The sequence below is a fragment of the Sinohyriopsis cumingii genome, chromosome 5, assembly GCF_028554795.1.
Source record: "Sinohyriopsis cumingii isolate HCF-2022 chromosome 5, ASM2855479v2, whole genome shotgun sequence".
Taxonomy (NCBI): Eukaryota; Metazoa; Mollusca; class Bivalvia; order Unionida; family Unionidae; genus Sinohyriopsis; species Sinohyriopsis cumingii.
The window spans coordinates 19,385,381-19,401,567 of record NC_142965.1 but is presented as its reverse complement, the minus strand read 5'-3'; the positions used below and the strand labels follow the sequence as shown (position 1 = coordinate 19,401,567).

The following is a 16,187-nucleotide window of genomic DNA, read 5'->3' as shown; positions in this document are numbered from 1 at the left end:
CATGGTAATTTTAAAAACATGTACATTAAAAAAAGTTTCACATTTCTTGAATTTCCCATTTTAGAGCTTTTGTGTGCTTAGCTATTTATGATGGGATAGATTTGAGTATTTCAGTATGGTAGTTTCTAATGCCAGCAGAATACACCTCCCCAAGCATTTGTATATTTGAAATAGAAAATGCATACTTTCTGTTGATTCAAATCCACAGTTTTATAATGCAGAAATGAAAAATCTGTGATTTGCTCCATTAAATTTGCAAGCACAGTATAAACTGCATGGTACTACATTGCACCACACTGCAAATCTCAATACCTGTGTTATTCCCTAACTGCATGGTACCACACTACACCACTCTGCAAACCTTAATACCTGTATTATTCCCTAACTGTATGGTGCCACATTGCACCACACTGCAGCTCTCAGTACCTGTATTATTCCCTAATTGCATGGTGCCACATTGCACCACAATGCAAATCTCAGTACCTGTATTATTCCCTAACTGCATGGTGCCACATTGCACCAAATTGCAAAATCTCAATACCTGTATTATTCCCTAACTGTATGGTGCCACATTGTACCACTCTGCAAATCTCATTACCTGTATTGTTCCTTAACTGCATGGTGCCATATTGCACCACACTGCAAATCTCAATACTGGTATTATTCCCTAACTGCACGGTGTCATATTGCACCACATTGCAGATCTCAATACCTGTATTATTCCCTAACTGCATGGTGCCACATTGCACCACACTGCAAATCTGAATACCTTTATATCTCCTAACTGCATAGTGCCACATTGCACCATACAACACAGATTAATGCTTGTGCATTCTCTAACTTCATGGTGCCACATTGCACCAAACTACACAGCTTAATATGTTTATTCCCTACTGCATGATGCCACATTGCACCAAACTACACAGCTTAATATGTTTATTCCCTACTGCATGGTGCCACATTGCACCACACTACAGTTTAATACATGTGTATTCCCTAACTGCATAGTGCCACATTGCACCAAACTACAAAGTTTAATACCTGTATATTCCCTAACTGCATGGTGCTACATTGCACCACACTACACATTTTAATACCTGTGTATTCCCTAACTGCATGGTGTCACATTGCACCAAACTACACAGCTTAATATATGTGTATTCCCTACTGCATTGTGCCACATTGCACCACACTACACAGATTAATACCGGTGTATGCCCTAACTGCATGGTGCCACATTGCACCATACTACACAGATTAATACCTGTGTATTCCCTAACTGCATGGTGCCACATTGCACCATACTACACAGTTTAATACCTGTGTATTCCCTAACTGCATGGTGCAACATTGCACCAAACTACACTGCTTAATATATGTGTATTCCCAACTGCATGGTGCCACATTGCACCAAACTACACAGCTTAATATATGTGTATTCCCAACTGCATGGTGCCACATTGCACCACACTACACAGTTTAATACCTGTGTATTCCCTACTAATAGCTTGAAATATTTACACTTTCCAGAAATTATTTTCAAAGTGCATAAGCTGTAAGAGAGTGTTAAACTGCAGACAATAGATTCCTTTATGTATTAGTCATTTTATGTTGCCTAGTTACAACAGTTCTGCACACAAGTAAAGGCTGTTAGTAAACCATGACATTGTATCTCAGAATGTAGCAGAAACTGCCTTAAAGTATGCTTGTCCATAAAGGACATGTTTAAGAATCCCCAGTAAGAATCATAAGGCACCTATCTAATGTGGACCGAGGACACTTATTATTTGTCCACAATAATATATGTTTTCACTGTATATAAAGGATGTCACAAATTTGGACTGAATTATCAAATAAATTTTCCTCCACAACCTAGCAATATTTGCAGGCCTCATTGTGACCATTCAAATAATATTCAGACCTCTTTAAACCTGCAACCACTATAAAAAAGCAACATTTTTTTATTCCAACAGTATCTGGTTACAGGAAATTTTAATATGTTTAGAATTTTTTCTATTTCAAGAAATATTAAAACATTATACCAATATATAGTTTTACTTTGAACAACATCAACCTCCTATGTTCCAATGTTTTGCTGACCTTGCATTTGCTTCTTTGATTTCCTTTGATGTTCTTTTCAAGTCCTTGGAATGCTGCATATACATAAATCATACACTACATGCATGTTTATTCTGATTGAGAAAGTTGGACTCCATCAGGTCAAGACATATTCATAAGTAATATCAAATGACTTCTTTCTCTCAAGCCCCGGTTTATTTTTTCTATAAATTTTTTGCTTTGTTGTATGAGTGAAGTTCAAAACAAATTGGGAATAATAAAAGTTCATTTCACTGCATCTAAAAATATTGATTTGAATGTCCAACCGTAGGTTTTTCAATCTTGGTGTATGATACAGGAATATGGATTAAAAATTGTAATCAAACACCAGGTCAAGTGTGTAAGATTAAATTGGTATATCATATATTATAGGCAGTCACAAGCAAGATACAGCTGTCTTCCGTAAGCAGTAACAGACAAAATAAAATTGTCCAGCCTAGGCAGTCACAGGCAAGATACATTTGTCTGCTATAAGCAGTAACAGACAAGATAAAGTTGTCTGCTATAAGCACTAACAGGCAAGATAAAGTTGTCTGCTATAAGCAGTAACAATCAAGATACAGTTGTCTGCTATAAGCAGTAACAATCAAGATACCATTGTCTGCTATAAGCAGTAACAATCAAGATACCATTGTCTGCTTAATGCAGTAACAGGCAAGATAACAGTTGTCTGCTATAAGCAGTAACAGGCAAGATAAAGTTGTCTGCTATAAGCATTAACAGGCAAGATACAGTTGTCTGCTATAAGCAGTAACAATCAAGATACCATTGTCTGCTATAAGCAGCAACAATCAAGATACCGTTGTCTGCTTAATGCAGTAACAGGCAAGATAACAGTTGTCTACTATAAGCAGTAACAGGTAACAGGCAAGATAAAGTTGTCTGCTATAAGCAGTAACAATCAAGATACCGTTGTCTGCTATAAGCAGTAACAATCAAGATAAAGTTGTCTGCTATAAGCAGTAACAGACAAGATAAAGTTGTCTGCTATAAGCAGTAACAATCAAGATACAGTTGTCTGCTATAAGCAGTAACAATCAAGATACAGTTGACTGTTATAAGCAGTAACAATCAAGATACCGTTGTCTGCTATAAGCAGTAACAATCAAGATACCGTTGTCTGCTATAAGCAGTAACAATCAAGATACCATTGTCTGCTTAATGCAGTAACAGGCAAGATAACAGTTGTCTGCTATAAGCATTAACAGTCAAGATACATTTGTCTGCTATAAGCAGTAACAATCAAGATACCATTGTCTGCTTAATGCAGTAACAGGCAAGATAACAGTTGTCTGCTGTAAGCATTAACAGGCAAGATACATTTGTCTGCTATAAGCAGTAACAATCAAGATACTGTTGTCTGCTATAAGCAGTAACAATCAAGATACTGTTGTCTGCTATAAGCAGTAACAGTCAAGATACAGTTGTCTGCTGTATGCAGTAACAGGCAAGATACAGTTGTCTGCTGTAAGCAGTAACAATCAAGATACAGTTGTCTACTATATGCAGTAACAGGCAAGATACAGTTGTCTGCTGTAAGCATTAACAGGCAAGATACAGTTGTCGGATGTAAGCAGTAACAATCAAGATACAGTTGTCTGGTATAAGCAGTAACAATCAAGATACATTTGTCTACTGTAAACAGTAACAGGCAAGATAAAGTTGTCTGCCATGAGCAGTCACAGGCAAAATACAGTTGTCTGCCATAGCTATAGACAAGAAGTGTACATGTATTTGCATGTTTTACAAATTGACTAAAGTTGAATGCATATTTTTTAAAAGAATTCCATTATACAAAACAGTTTAATTTTAAGAATTTTGTCAAATGTTTTAAGTGTATACACCAGAGGTAAAGCACCATTGATGTTTATGACAGCATGTCCAATCAATATAAACTTCTGTCAGCTTAAGTTAAGGATATTCTGTGCATGTCTGAAATGATAGTACTTGATTCTTGTGTCCTAAGTCAAACAATGCATTCAAAAAGGTATATATAAAATCAAACACACCCTGAATTATTCTTTGTCACGAAGTCATTTAATGCAGTCAAAAAGATATGAATAAAATCAAACACACCCTGAATTATTCTTTGTCACTAAATCATGCATTCTAAAAGGTATAAATAAAATCAAACACACCCTGGGTTATTCTTTGTCACTAAGTCATTTAATGCAGTCAAAAAGATATGAATAAAATCAAAAACACTTAATTATTCTTGGTTAGTAAGACATTTAATGCATCCAAAAAGGCAGAATTAATATTAAATACACCCTGAATTATTCTTTGAAGTAAGTCATGCATTCAAAAAGGCATGAACACTATCTCAGTGGTTAAGACTCAGTCTGGATGTATATTTTTTTAAGTTGAAGCCAAATACATCATTGAATTTAACAAAAAATGTATTTAGTTCCAAACCTGAAAGTAAAATACCCAATTTGATTAATTGATAAATTCTTATCAAGTGCAGTGTTTAACAGTTTTTATTATTATTCACAGATGTATTATTATGGGTTGATTAAAATGTTCCTTTTTAAGTCTATTTAGTGGAGGGGTCATTTAGTGTTGTACATGTCTATAATCTCTATATTGTCTCCATATGGCATGGATCCCATTGCCATATTTAGTGGAGGAGTCATATTGTGTAGCACATGTCTGTGATCTCTACATTGTCTATATATGGCATGGATCCCATTGGTATATTTAGTGGAGGGGTCATATTATGTGGCACATGTCTGTGATCTCCACGTTGTCTCCACATGGCATGGATCCCATTGCCATATTTAGTGGAAAGGTCATATTGTGTGGCACATGTCTGTGATCTCTTCATTGTCTCCATATGGCATGGATCCCATTGCCATATTTAATGTAGGGGTCATTTAGTATTGTACATGTCTATAATCTCTACATTGTCTCCATATTGGCATTTATCCCATTGCCATATTTAGTGGAGGGGTCATTTAGTGTTGTACATGTCTATAATCTCTACATTGTCTCCATACTGGCATGAATCCCATTGCCATATTTAATGGAGGGGGTCATTTAGTGTTGTGCATGTTTATAATCCATACATTGTCTCCATATGGCATGGATCTCATTGCCATATTTAGTGGACTGGTCATATTTTGTGGCACATGTCTGTGATCTCCATATTGTCTCCATATGGCATGGATCTCATTGCCATATTTAGTGGACTGGTCATATTTTGTGGCACATGTATGTGATCTCTACATTGTCTCTATATTGCATAGATCCCATTGCCATATTTAATGGAGGGGTCATTTAGTGTTGTACATGTTTATGATCTCTACATTGTCTCCAAAAGGCAGGATCCCATTGCCATATTTAGTGGAGGGTTCAAATTCTGTGGCACATGTCTGTGATCTCTACATTCTCCATACAGCATGGATCCCATTGCCATATTTAGTGGAGGGGTCATATTGTGTGGCACATGTCTGTGATCTCCACATTGTCTCCATATGGCATGGATCCCATTGCTATATTTAGTGGAGGGGGTCATATTGTGTTGTACATGTCTATAATCTCTACATTGTCTCCATATGGCATGGATCCCATTGCCATATTTAGTGGAGGGATCATATTGTGTGGCACATGTCTGTGATCTCCACATTGTTTCCACATGGCATGGATCCTATTGCCCAATTTAGTGGAGGGGTCATATTGTGTGGCACATGTCTATCTCTACATTGTCTCCATATCGCATGGATCCCACTGCCATATTTAGGAGAGGGGTCATTATAGTGTGGCACATGTCTTTATATTCAACTGCAAATTCCATTGCCACTTAATAACTTTTAGAGTGACTGAAGGAATTAAAAAAACTATTGAATTCTCTAGACATTACACATAGAAACATGTATATTGCTTATTTACAGTAAGACCCATCATTATAACACCATTTCTGTTATTTATAAGGCAAGCATGGCCACGTGTCCTATTTCATCACAACACCATTCCTCTTATAAAGCAAGTATGGCCACATGTCCCATTTCATTACAACACCATTCCTGTTATAAGGCAAGTATGGCCATGTGTCCCATTTCATTACAACACCATTCCTGTTATAAGGCAAGTATGGCCACGTGTCCCATTTCATTACAACACCATTCCTGTTATAAGGCAAGCATGGCCACATGTCCCATTTCATTACAACACCATTCCTGTTATAAGGCAAGCATGGCCATGTGTCCCATTTCATTATAACACCATTCCTGTTATAAGGTAAGTATGGCCATGTATAATCTTTCATTTATAGCACCATTACATTATAACACCATATCCCATTTCATTATAACACCATTCCTGTTATAAGGCAAGTATGGCCATGTATACCATTTCATTATAAAACCATATTCCATTTCATTATGACACCATTCTTGTTATAAGGCAAGTATGACCATGTGTCCCATTTCATTATAAAACCATATTCCTTTTCATTATGACACCATTCTTGTTATAAGGCTAGTATGGCCATGTATAATGTTTCATTTATAGCACCATTACATTATTACACCATATCCCATTTCATTATAACACCATTCCTGTTATAAGGCAAGAATGGTCATGTATACCATTTCATTATAAAACCATATTCCATTTCATTATGACACCATTCCTGTTATAAGGCAAGTATGGCCATGTGTCCCATTTCATTACAACACCATTCCTGTTATAAGGCAAGCATGGCCACATGTCTCATTTCATATTAACACCATTCTTGTTATAAGGCTAGTATGGCCATGTATAATGTTTCATTTACAGCACCATTACATTATAACACCATATCCCATTTCATTATAACACCATTCCTGTTATAAGGCAAGTATGGCCATGTATACCATTTTGTTATAAAACCATATTCCATTTCATTATGACACCATTCTTGTTATAAGGCAAGTATGACCATGTGTCCCATTTCATTATAAAACCATATTCCATGTCATTATGACACCATTCTTGTTATAAGGCAAGTATGGCCAGGTATAATATTTCATTTATAACACCATATCCCATTACATTATAACACCATTCCTGTTATAAGGCTAGTATGGCCAGGTATAATATTTCATTTATAACACCATATCCCATTACATTATAACACCATATCCCATTTCATTATAACACCATTCCTGTTATGAGGCTAGCATCATCATGGATACCATTTCATTATGTAGTTGTGAAATTAGATGCATTATGTACTTCATTATAAGGCAGCCTCACTGTAAGGCATTATACTCCATGGCTCCCATTAACATTGTTATAATGAGAGGTACTGTATATCACATCTTAAAGAAACTTTCTCTATTTGTACTTCATCTAAACATTTCAGGAAAATTTAAGAAAGCAAAAGGAAGAAGCCGAAAAATGGAAAGGTGTACCAGAGTGGAAAAGAAAACTTGTGCTAGAGAAAGAGAAACAAAAAGTTCAGACTGTGGAAGAAAAACAGAAAGAAGTATGTACATTTTGTAGCATTTATAGAAGTACTTGTTTCTTATAATGGTTTAGATTGACTTGGGTCAGACATTTTGATGTATGCCAAGATCAGTCCACTTGTATTCGAATTTGAAACAAATTCAAAATGTTTTGTCATTCAAAAAGTTGTTTGCTTACACTTGTCAGTTAATTATATCTTTTAATAGAAGTTATTTGCCTTAAAGCTTGAAGAATTTGAATTATGTGACATTATGTCCCATGTTCTTGAAATGTTCTGCACATATCAACTCACTTTTAACTGAAATCTAACACATACCTGACTCATGCAAAGATAGTGAAGGGTGTGACACTACCTTATTACATGCTCTGGCAGTGTCAGACATTGTTCTTGTTGACTTCCACCCTGTGGTACAGAAGTTGTTTAACTTAATTATGGAAATTTATGATGATATACCACCAGAGAAAATTATTTACATTTTGATGGAATGTTTTCTATATAACAGATTTTGACAGCATATTGTAAGAATTTTATATCTTTTTATCTTTTAAGTTTATGTACATTTTAAAGACTTTTAACAGTTACCATCATCTTTTATCTTGTAGTGTTCATGTTTATTTGGAAGTGTTTTTATTTCTAAAGTTTTTCTATGTGCATTTCTTTATATTTACATTTGTACAACTTTATTTTTAATCAGCACCATATTTCTGTTGATGCGCTGACATGCCATTAACCACAAATACATACATACATACATACATACATACATACATACATACATACATACATATTGACAGACATACATACTGACAGACAGACAGACACACATATACACATACTGTTATGACTCTGTGGGTTTAAAGTAACAGAGAAAAGGAAAAACCAATAAGTTCTGGAAAGTTCAACAAACAATTTATTTCCCTAAAATACAAAGTGAAAATTAAAAAATAATAAATTACGATATTGTGAATTATATCCCAAAAGTTCTTACACAAGTCCTAATGATTAAAGTTCTGAATAAACTTTAGCAGTACAGGGTAACCCCGCCATAATGTGCCCCGCAATAATGCAGATTCGGATATAACACGGTCTTGATGTGGCTCCCCAAATTTTATATATTCATTTGCACATAAAAAAATATTTTTGTCCAAGTACATGAAATAGTGTTTAAAAAATTTATTTTTAATTTTGGAGAAGAGATCGCGTATGAATTCAAATATAATATGATTGTAGCATGATTCCTGAAATTTTATGTACATGTACGTGTATTTTTCTTGTACCAGGATATTTTTTTAAATACGAGAAATAGTGTGTCAAACATTTATTATCATTTTGAGGAAGAGTTTGTGTTTGAATTTTAATATAATATGATTGTGGCGTAGCGTCTGAAATTTAACAATTTCACCACGTTCTTGAAGTGTTATGCCAAAATAAACATTATTGGAAATGTTACTTATTACTGATCCATGAGTAAAGCCAGTAAGTTGTCTTTGTGATTGTCTTCAATTAATTCTGTATACAATCGTTGCTCAAACAATAGACAACATGTGTTTCTTCTTTAACTGCATACACAACCAAGCAGCAGACAATTGCATTGGTTGATAAAAGATTCTCACAATTTAATAAACATCAAAAAATGAAAGATGCCAACATGTTTGCTGGGCTTGGCAGTGATTTTAGATGCAGTCAGTTGACTAGTAAATAATGTCCACTTTATTAGCTGGAAATTGAAAGTGTATAAAATTGAACATGCATTCAGCTTATAAAAAAGGTATAAAAGTGACTTGTGACCATTGCAGGCCTACTGCACTTAGTTCTCTGGTTTTACTTGGGTATGGTGTTTGTTTATGAACTCGTTATTAATTTCCTATTTTTTATAAAAGTATTTTACCGTTATGGAAAAGCAAGTTCACAAACGCAAGACATTCTCTGCACTTTGCGCAATGATTAGTATGGTAGTTTTCACAAGTTTCTTTTGATATTCACAAAACCTGACATAAAAGTTACATGCACGCTGAAAGCATGTGTTGATTGTTAATTATTCTTGCTGTAGGCATAAAAGCATTAATTATTGGAAATTTGCAATGGATAAATGTACATGGAAATGCATATGAGAAAATTTTAGCAGTATGAAATTTGTGCAGACACCGTTCATAGACCCTGGAACTTAATGAACCGTACACATGCTTCGCCTTTCTTAACCTAATTTTGATGTTAATTTTTCCCATTGAATTCAGACACATAATGATGTGTGACAAGATTATTGAATAGTTTAAATATGTATGCAATTTTTGCAATGGAATTACATGTCTTGGATTAATTTCAAGCCCTGACAGTACAATATCAGATGGCAAGTAAACGGTGTTGATTCTCTGTTCATGCTTTATATTAGACATTGAATTCAGACACAATGATCTGGGAAAATATTATTAAATATTGTAAATCTGTGTGCAATTTTTCAATGGAATTACATGCATCATAGATGAACTGCATGCCACAACAGCACAGTAGTAAATGGTGTTGATACCCTATTCATAATATACATTATACATGAATACACATATATGTGCCAATGAGTTGTTCTCTGAAAAAAGTAAAATACTGTAAAACTCCACATTAACACGACCCCGATATTAACATGATCCAACTTTTTTTAAACCCCAATTATCACATTATAGTGGGGTTCCACTGTATTCCAAAATAAATCCAGTGCTGGAATTGTTGATGTGCCTGTGATGGCCTGAATAGTAATGATGTGCTAACAATCTTTTATTGAATCACAATAAAAATATCCAAGAATATGTCCTTGTTTGACTTTCACTATAAATCCAGGTCTCTATTTCCAAGAATATTTTATTTAGATGAGCACTTTGTATTTCCAGTGAATAAATAATTTGAATAAATAAATTCCAGTCCAATTGAAGCACTGAACACATCAATAAGACTCATTCCTGCTTCAAGTATTACTGCAGGAATAAATAATTTTCCAGTAAACAAGATTTTATATTCCTACCTGACCTAGGTGACAATTAACGTTGTACATTTAAAAAAAACAAAAAGCTATTGCCTAATGGAACATTTAATTCTAGATGGTTCTAAATGTTTACAAAATAAAATCTTAGTTACATTTAAATGGTCTGTTACTAAAATTATCATAAAGAACATGGTTAACAAAGTGTCTTGTCTCAGACCAAAATAATAATCCTAACATATATCCTTCAGTCAGAAAAAAGTTGTTGTTGTAGGGTTAATGCCATTTTACAGCACAAGATAGGTTATACATGGCAGCCAGTTTAAATGGTGGAGGAAGAACACACACACACACACACACACACACACACAAACACACACACACACACACACACACACACACACACACACACACGGTTTTGTGCTAAAAGTTTAGATAATATGGCAACAGGTTCCATAGTACTCAGATTTAACAAATTGTGATCTACAGTTTGTCTCCATGTTAGGTTGGCCTGACCATGCCCTGAGTGGTGTTGGCATGACCACATCCTTTGTAGTGGGGTTGGCATGACTATGCCATTTGTATCCCCAGACACAACCCAAGATTTCAATGATATTGAGAAGTTCTAAGTATAAATTTTCATTTTGGTCTGATGTGAATAGGGTTGGTGCAAGTAGGTTATTATGTGCCAGGGGTAATTGGACCAAGTACACACTATGGTAGCTGATCTGGGTTGATTTGACAATAGGATTCAAACCTGTACCCTTCCTGTTGCAAGTCCAGTACCCAGCACACTGTACAGTAGAGCCTTCATTTTGGTATTTTTTATTCCATGATCAATTTTGCATTCAGACTATCACATGACCATGGGACTAGGTCTGAGTCTCGGACTGTTTCATGACCATAGTGCTAAATGTGTTGATTGACAGTATCAGGACAGATTTAATCATAGGACCTAATGTTGATTGACAGTATCAGGACAGATTTAATCATAGGACCTAATGTTGATTAACAGTATCAGGAGATTTAATCATAGGACCTAATGTTGATTGACAGTATCAAGACAGATTTAATCATAGAACCTAATGTTGATTGACAGTATCAGGACAGATTTAATCATAGGACCTAATGTTGATTGACAGTATCAGGACAGATTTAATCACAGGACCTAATGTTGATTGACAGTATTTGGACAGATTTAATTTGTAGCAACAGAGCAGCCATGACCATGCTTGGAACATTCAAAGTTCTTAGATCTAAGTGTAAAACTGTGGTCATTACAAAAAATTTCTTTGGCTCTAAACAAACAAAAATTGAAGGATTTGCTAGATTTTTGTGTGTCCTCCTTGATAAAAATGAGTGGGGGAAAACTGATCAGTGTCTGTCCATCTGTCCATGGTCATAGTGGTCTTGGTAACATAACTTGTATTTGCTATGGTGGTTTGTTTCCTTAAACTTTTTAATATGGCATAATCTTGGGTATAGACAGAAGCCTATTGATCTTGGTACTGCAAGGTCCAAGGTCAAGATGATTGGAACTGAAAATTTGATTTTCCTCTTTACTTGGAAGGTCAAGTTTCTTCGCCAAATTTTAATCAGACTTCATTTATAGACAATAGGTATGCAGGGGCCACTCCCATTGATTCTGAGGCTAAAGGGAAAGGTCAAGGTCATATGAACTGCACAGGATGCATGTGATATCAAGCATATAGACTTTAATACTTTTTTTTGGCTCTGTCACATTTGAAAGCCAGAGAATGTAAAAGTATTTATCATCAATTGATATACATGACTACATATACACTGTATACTTCCTGTGCATCTGTCACATGCAAGGCTAGACAAATATTACATTTTCCTTGAAAGATGCAATCTCAAAACTGTTTATTCTGTAGTGATAAGGAATGGAATGTGGTGAAATTGGAGAGAAATCATTTGTGAATAAATGTGTAATTGCAAAATCTAGTTTGATCTTTAGGTCAGCTGGTCAAGACCAGACAAGTTTATGGGATATTCAGTTGTCCATCATCCATCTGTCCATTACACATGTTTGTTAAATCTGTTCCTAATCTGCTAAGATAGTTGCCATGAAATGTTTTACACACATTCATCACATGGTCTAATTGGTTCAGAGCAGCCAGAGTGAAACTTTTTTATTGCTGCTAATTCTGAATGGATTGTCATATCAGCATGGAATTCTCACTAAAAGACCTTTGATGTTTAGTTGGTCAGAATGGTGCTGATCTAACTTCTAATATGACTGCCAGAGTATTATCTTGTAATGGTTACTTCTCCTGAATAAAATATCACACTAACATGGGATTTTCACCAGAAACTGTTATATGATTTCTTGTTAGATGTAAGTGAAAATGGTGTCAAACAAGCCTCAAATATGGCTATCACAGGAACCATCTTTTAAAATCTTGTTATTACTACCCATCCTGAATGCATGGTCATAAAGACATGGAGTTTGCACCAGAAGACTTAATATGATGTTCATTTGATCCACAATGAAAATGGCCATGATCTGACACCCAGTATGGCCCCCTGACATCCAGTATGGCCCCCTGACATCCAGTATGGCCCCCTGACACCTAGTATGGCCCCCTGACATCCAATATGGCCCCCTGACATCCAGTATGGCCCCCTGACATCCAGTATGGCCCCCTTACATCCAGTATGGCCCCCTGACACCCAGTATGGCCCCCTGACATCCAGTATGGCCCCCATAAACCTAGTATGGCCCCCTGACATCCAATATGGCCCCCTGACATCCAGTATGGCCCCCATAGTGGTCATCTTGAAAATCTTGTTATTTGCTACTCCTAGATGATCATATCATTAGGGGGTTTTCACCAAAAGACTTTTTATGATTTCTAGTTGGTCCTAGATGAAAGTGTTGCATGTCCAATATTGCCTTCATTGTGTCCATCTTGAAAAACATATCACTGCTAATTCTGAATGAAAAGTTATATCGATACTGGTTTTCACCAGAAGATTTATTATGATGTCTAATTGTCTTAAATGGTGAAACGCAGACAAACAATAAGATTGACACAGTGGGCATCTTGAAAATCTTGTTATTGCATCATTGGAATGGAAAGTCTTATCAGCATGCAGTTTTCACTATAATATTTCTTCTGTTGCCTAGTTGGTCCTAAATGAAAATACAGCTAATTTGATATCTGATATGGCCATCACTGCAGCAATCCTGGCATTCTTACTGCTACTCCTGAACAGAAAGTAATATTGCTATGGGGTCTTCATCAAAAGTTGTCTTATATTGTATAATTGGTACCAGATGAAAATGGTGCCAACCAGACTCCAATATAGCCACCACAGTGGCCATCTTGAAATCTTGTCACTGCTACTCTTAGATGTATAATCATAATGATATTCACCAAAAGTCTTCATGTGGTGTCTAGTCCTAAATGAAAATAGTGCCCCTCTGATAGCCAATGGGGTGGACCACCATGGCTGCTCTCTAGCAAATCTTGTTATCACTACTCTTCCTAAAGCACAACTCAACATGGGATTTTCACAAGAAGATTTCTAATGATACCAAGTTGGTCCTCAATGAAAATGTGCCAGTCCAATTTCCGGTGTGGTGAAAGTCTTGTTATTACTTTGAAATATCAGAAATGGTTTCATCCCAGAAGAAGGAATGGTCCTATCTTGAATTCCTGGAAATTCTTTTCAGTTAATAGAGCATCAGTCTCTTCAAGGACTTTTGTTTCAGAAGTTGTGTTCTTGCTGTATGTGCCCACCATAAGGCACAGCATATTACAGGTACAGTAATCTGCATCTGTCTATCCATGTGTTACTGGTTTGGTTTCTGCACAAGTTTTCTACCGTCTATAGTTTGGCTTCTGCACAATTACTCAAGCTCTCCACCATCTACCAAACTTTGTGGATGACTTGCACATGTCTTTTAAGGAAGAGGCCTATCAATGTAGGGATCAAAAGATGCTTTCTTTAAGGAAAAAGGGATGACAATAATACTAATAAAACTACAGAATATTGACCCACGAGAAGCTACTGGCAAGCTTTCTCACATACTCACATTGGCTGAATCTGAGACTCGAATCCACACAGACAGAGGTGATCCATAACGGAGAGCACTTTAGACCACTCGGCCACTCAGGGCCCTGGATGGGCATGTAGAAGTATGTTGGATGGGCCTGTTGAAGATATTGGAGGGGCCTGAATAAGTATATTGGATGAGCCTGAAGAATTGTATTGGATGGGCCTGTAGTGATATATTGGATGGGCCTTTAGAAGTATATTAGATGGCCTGTAGAAGTATTTTGGATGGGCCTGTAGTGGCATAATGGATGGACCTAAAGAAGTATATTGGATGGGCCTGTAGAAGAGTATTGGATGGGCCTGTAGTGGTATATTGAATGGGCCTGTGGAAGAGTATTGGATGGGCCTGTAGTGGTATATTGGATGGGCCTGTGGAAGTGGGCTGAACACTGACCACAGCATATGTCATTGCCTTCTATGTTGGATTTCATTGGAATTCGAACTCAGTTTCATTAGGACTTTTTATTTCTAGGACTTCTATTTTATATTTCTTGGAGTATTCTTTAATTATTTTTGGATTTGATTCATAAAACTTTAATTTTTTTTCTCATTTTTTCCTTGTTTTTTATAGGGAAATAAATTATTTGTTAAATTTTACAAAGCTTGTTGTCTTCACTCTTTTCTTGTTACTGTTTGAAAGAGCCTAAACATGTAACAGTACAGATTGCAGAAACAGTTAAAAACTTTGAATATGTTCACTCTTAAGACAATAGTTATCAAACAGGCTAAGATAGTGTTTATTGTTTTGTAAATAACTTAAGATAAGCCAAGATAGTGTTTATTGTTTTGTAAATAACTGTTCAGATAAGCCAAGATAGTGTTTATTGTTTCAAATAACTATTTAGATAAACTAAGGTAGTGTATATTGGATGGGCCTGTAGAAGTATATTGGTTGGACTTACTCCATTTTATATTGGATGGGCCTGTAGAAGTATATTGGTTGGACTTACTCCATTTTATATTGGATGGACCTGTATAAGTATATTGGTTGGACTTACTCCATTTTATATTGGATGGGCCTGTAGAAGTATATTGGTTGGTCTTACTCTATTTTATATTGGATTGGCCTGTAGAAGTATATTGGATGGGCTGTAGAAGTATATTGGATGGACTTACTCCATTTTATATTGGATGGGCTGTAGAAGTATATTGGATGGGCCTGAAGAACTATATTGAATGGGCTGCTTCATAGTATATTGGATGGGCCTGTAGAAGTATATTGGTTGGACTTACTCCATTTTATATTGGATGGACCTGTATAAGTATATTGGTTGGACTTATTCCATTTTATATTGGATGGGCCTGTAGAAGTATATTGGTTGGTCTTACTCTATTTTATATTGGATTGGCCTGTAGAAGTATATTGGATGGGCTGTAGAAGTATATTGGATGGACTTACTCCATTTTATATTGGATGGGCTGTAGAAGTATATTGGATGGGCCTGAAGAACTATATTGAATGGGCTGCTTCATAGTATATTGGATGGGCCTGTAGAAGTATATTGGATGGACTTACTCCATTTTATATTGGATGGGATGTAGAAGTATATTGGATTGGGCTGT

The 16,187-nt window shown here is 35.8% G+C and overlaps 1 protein-coding gene across 4 annotated transcripts in view; it reads left to right on the top strand.

The window, feature by feature from the left end:
- Nucleotides 1-16,187, top strand: part of LOC149798736 (unconventional myosin-XVI-like) — a 480,183-nt gene that overhangs the window by 439,336 nt on the left and 24,660 nt on the right. For all 4 annotated transcript variants that reach the window (XM_089957605.1, XM_089957606.1, XM_089957604.1 and 1 more), the window contains one exon: nt 7,466-7,588. In XM_089957605.1, the coding sequence (XP_089813731.1) occupies nt 7,466-7,588 (123 nt within the window). The remainder of the gene's footprint in view (nt 1-7,465; nt 7,589-16,187) is intronic.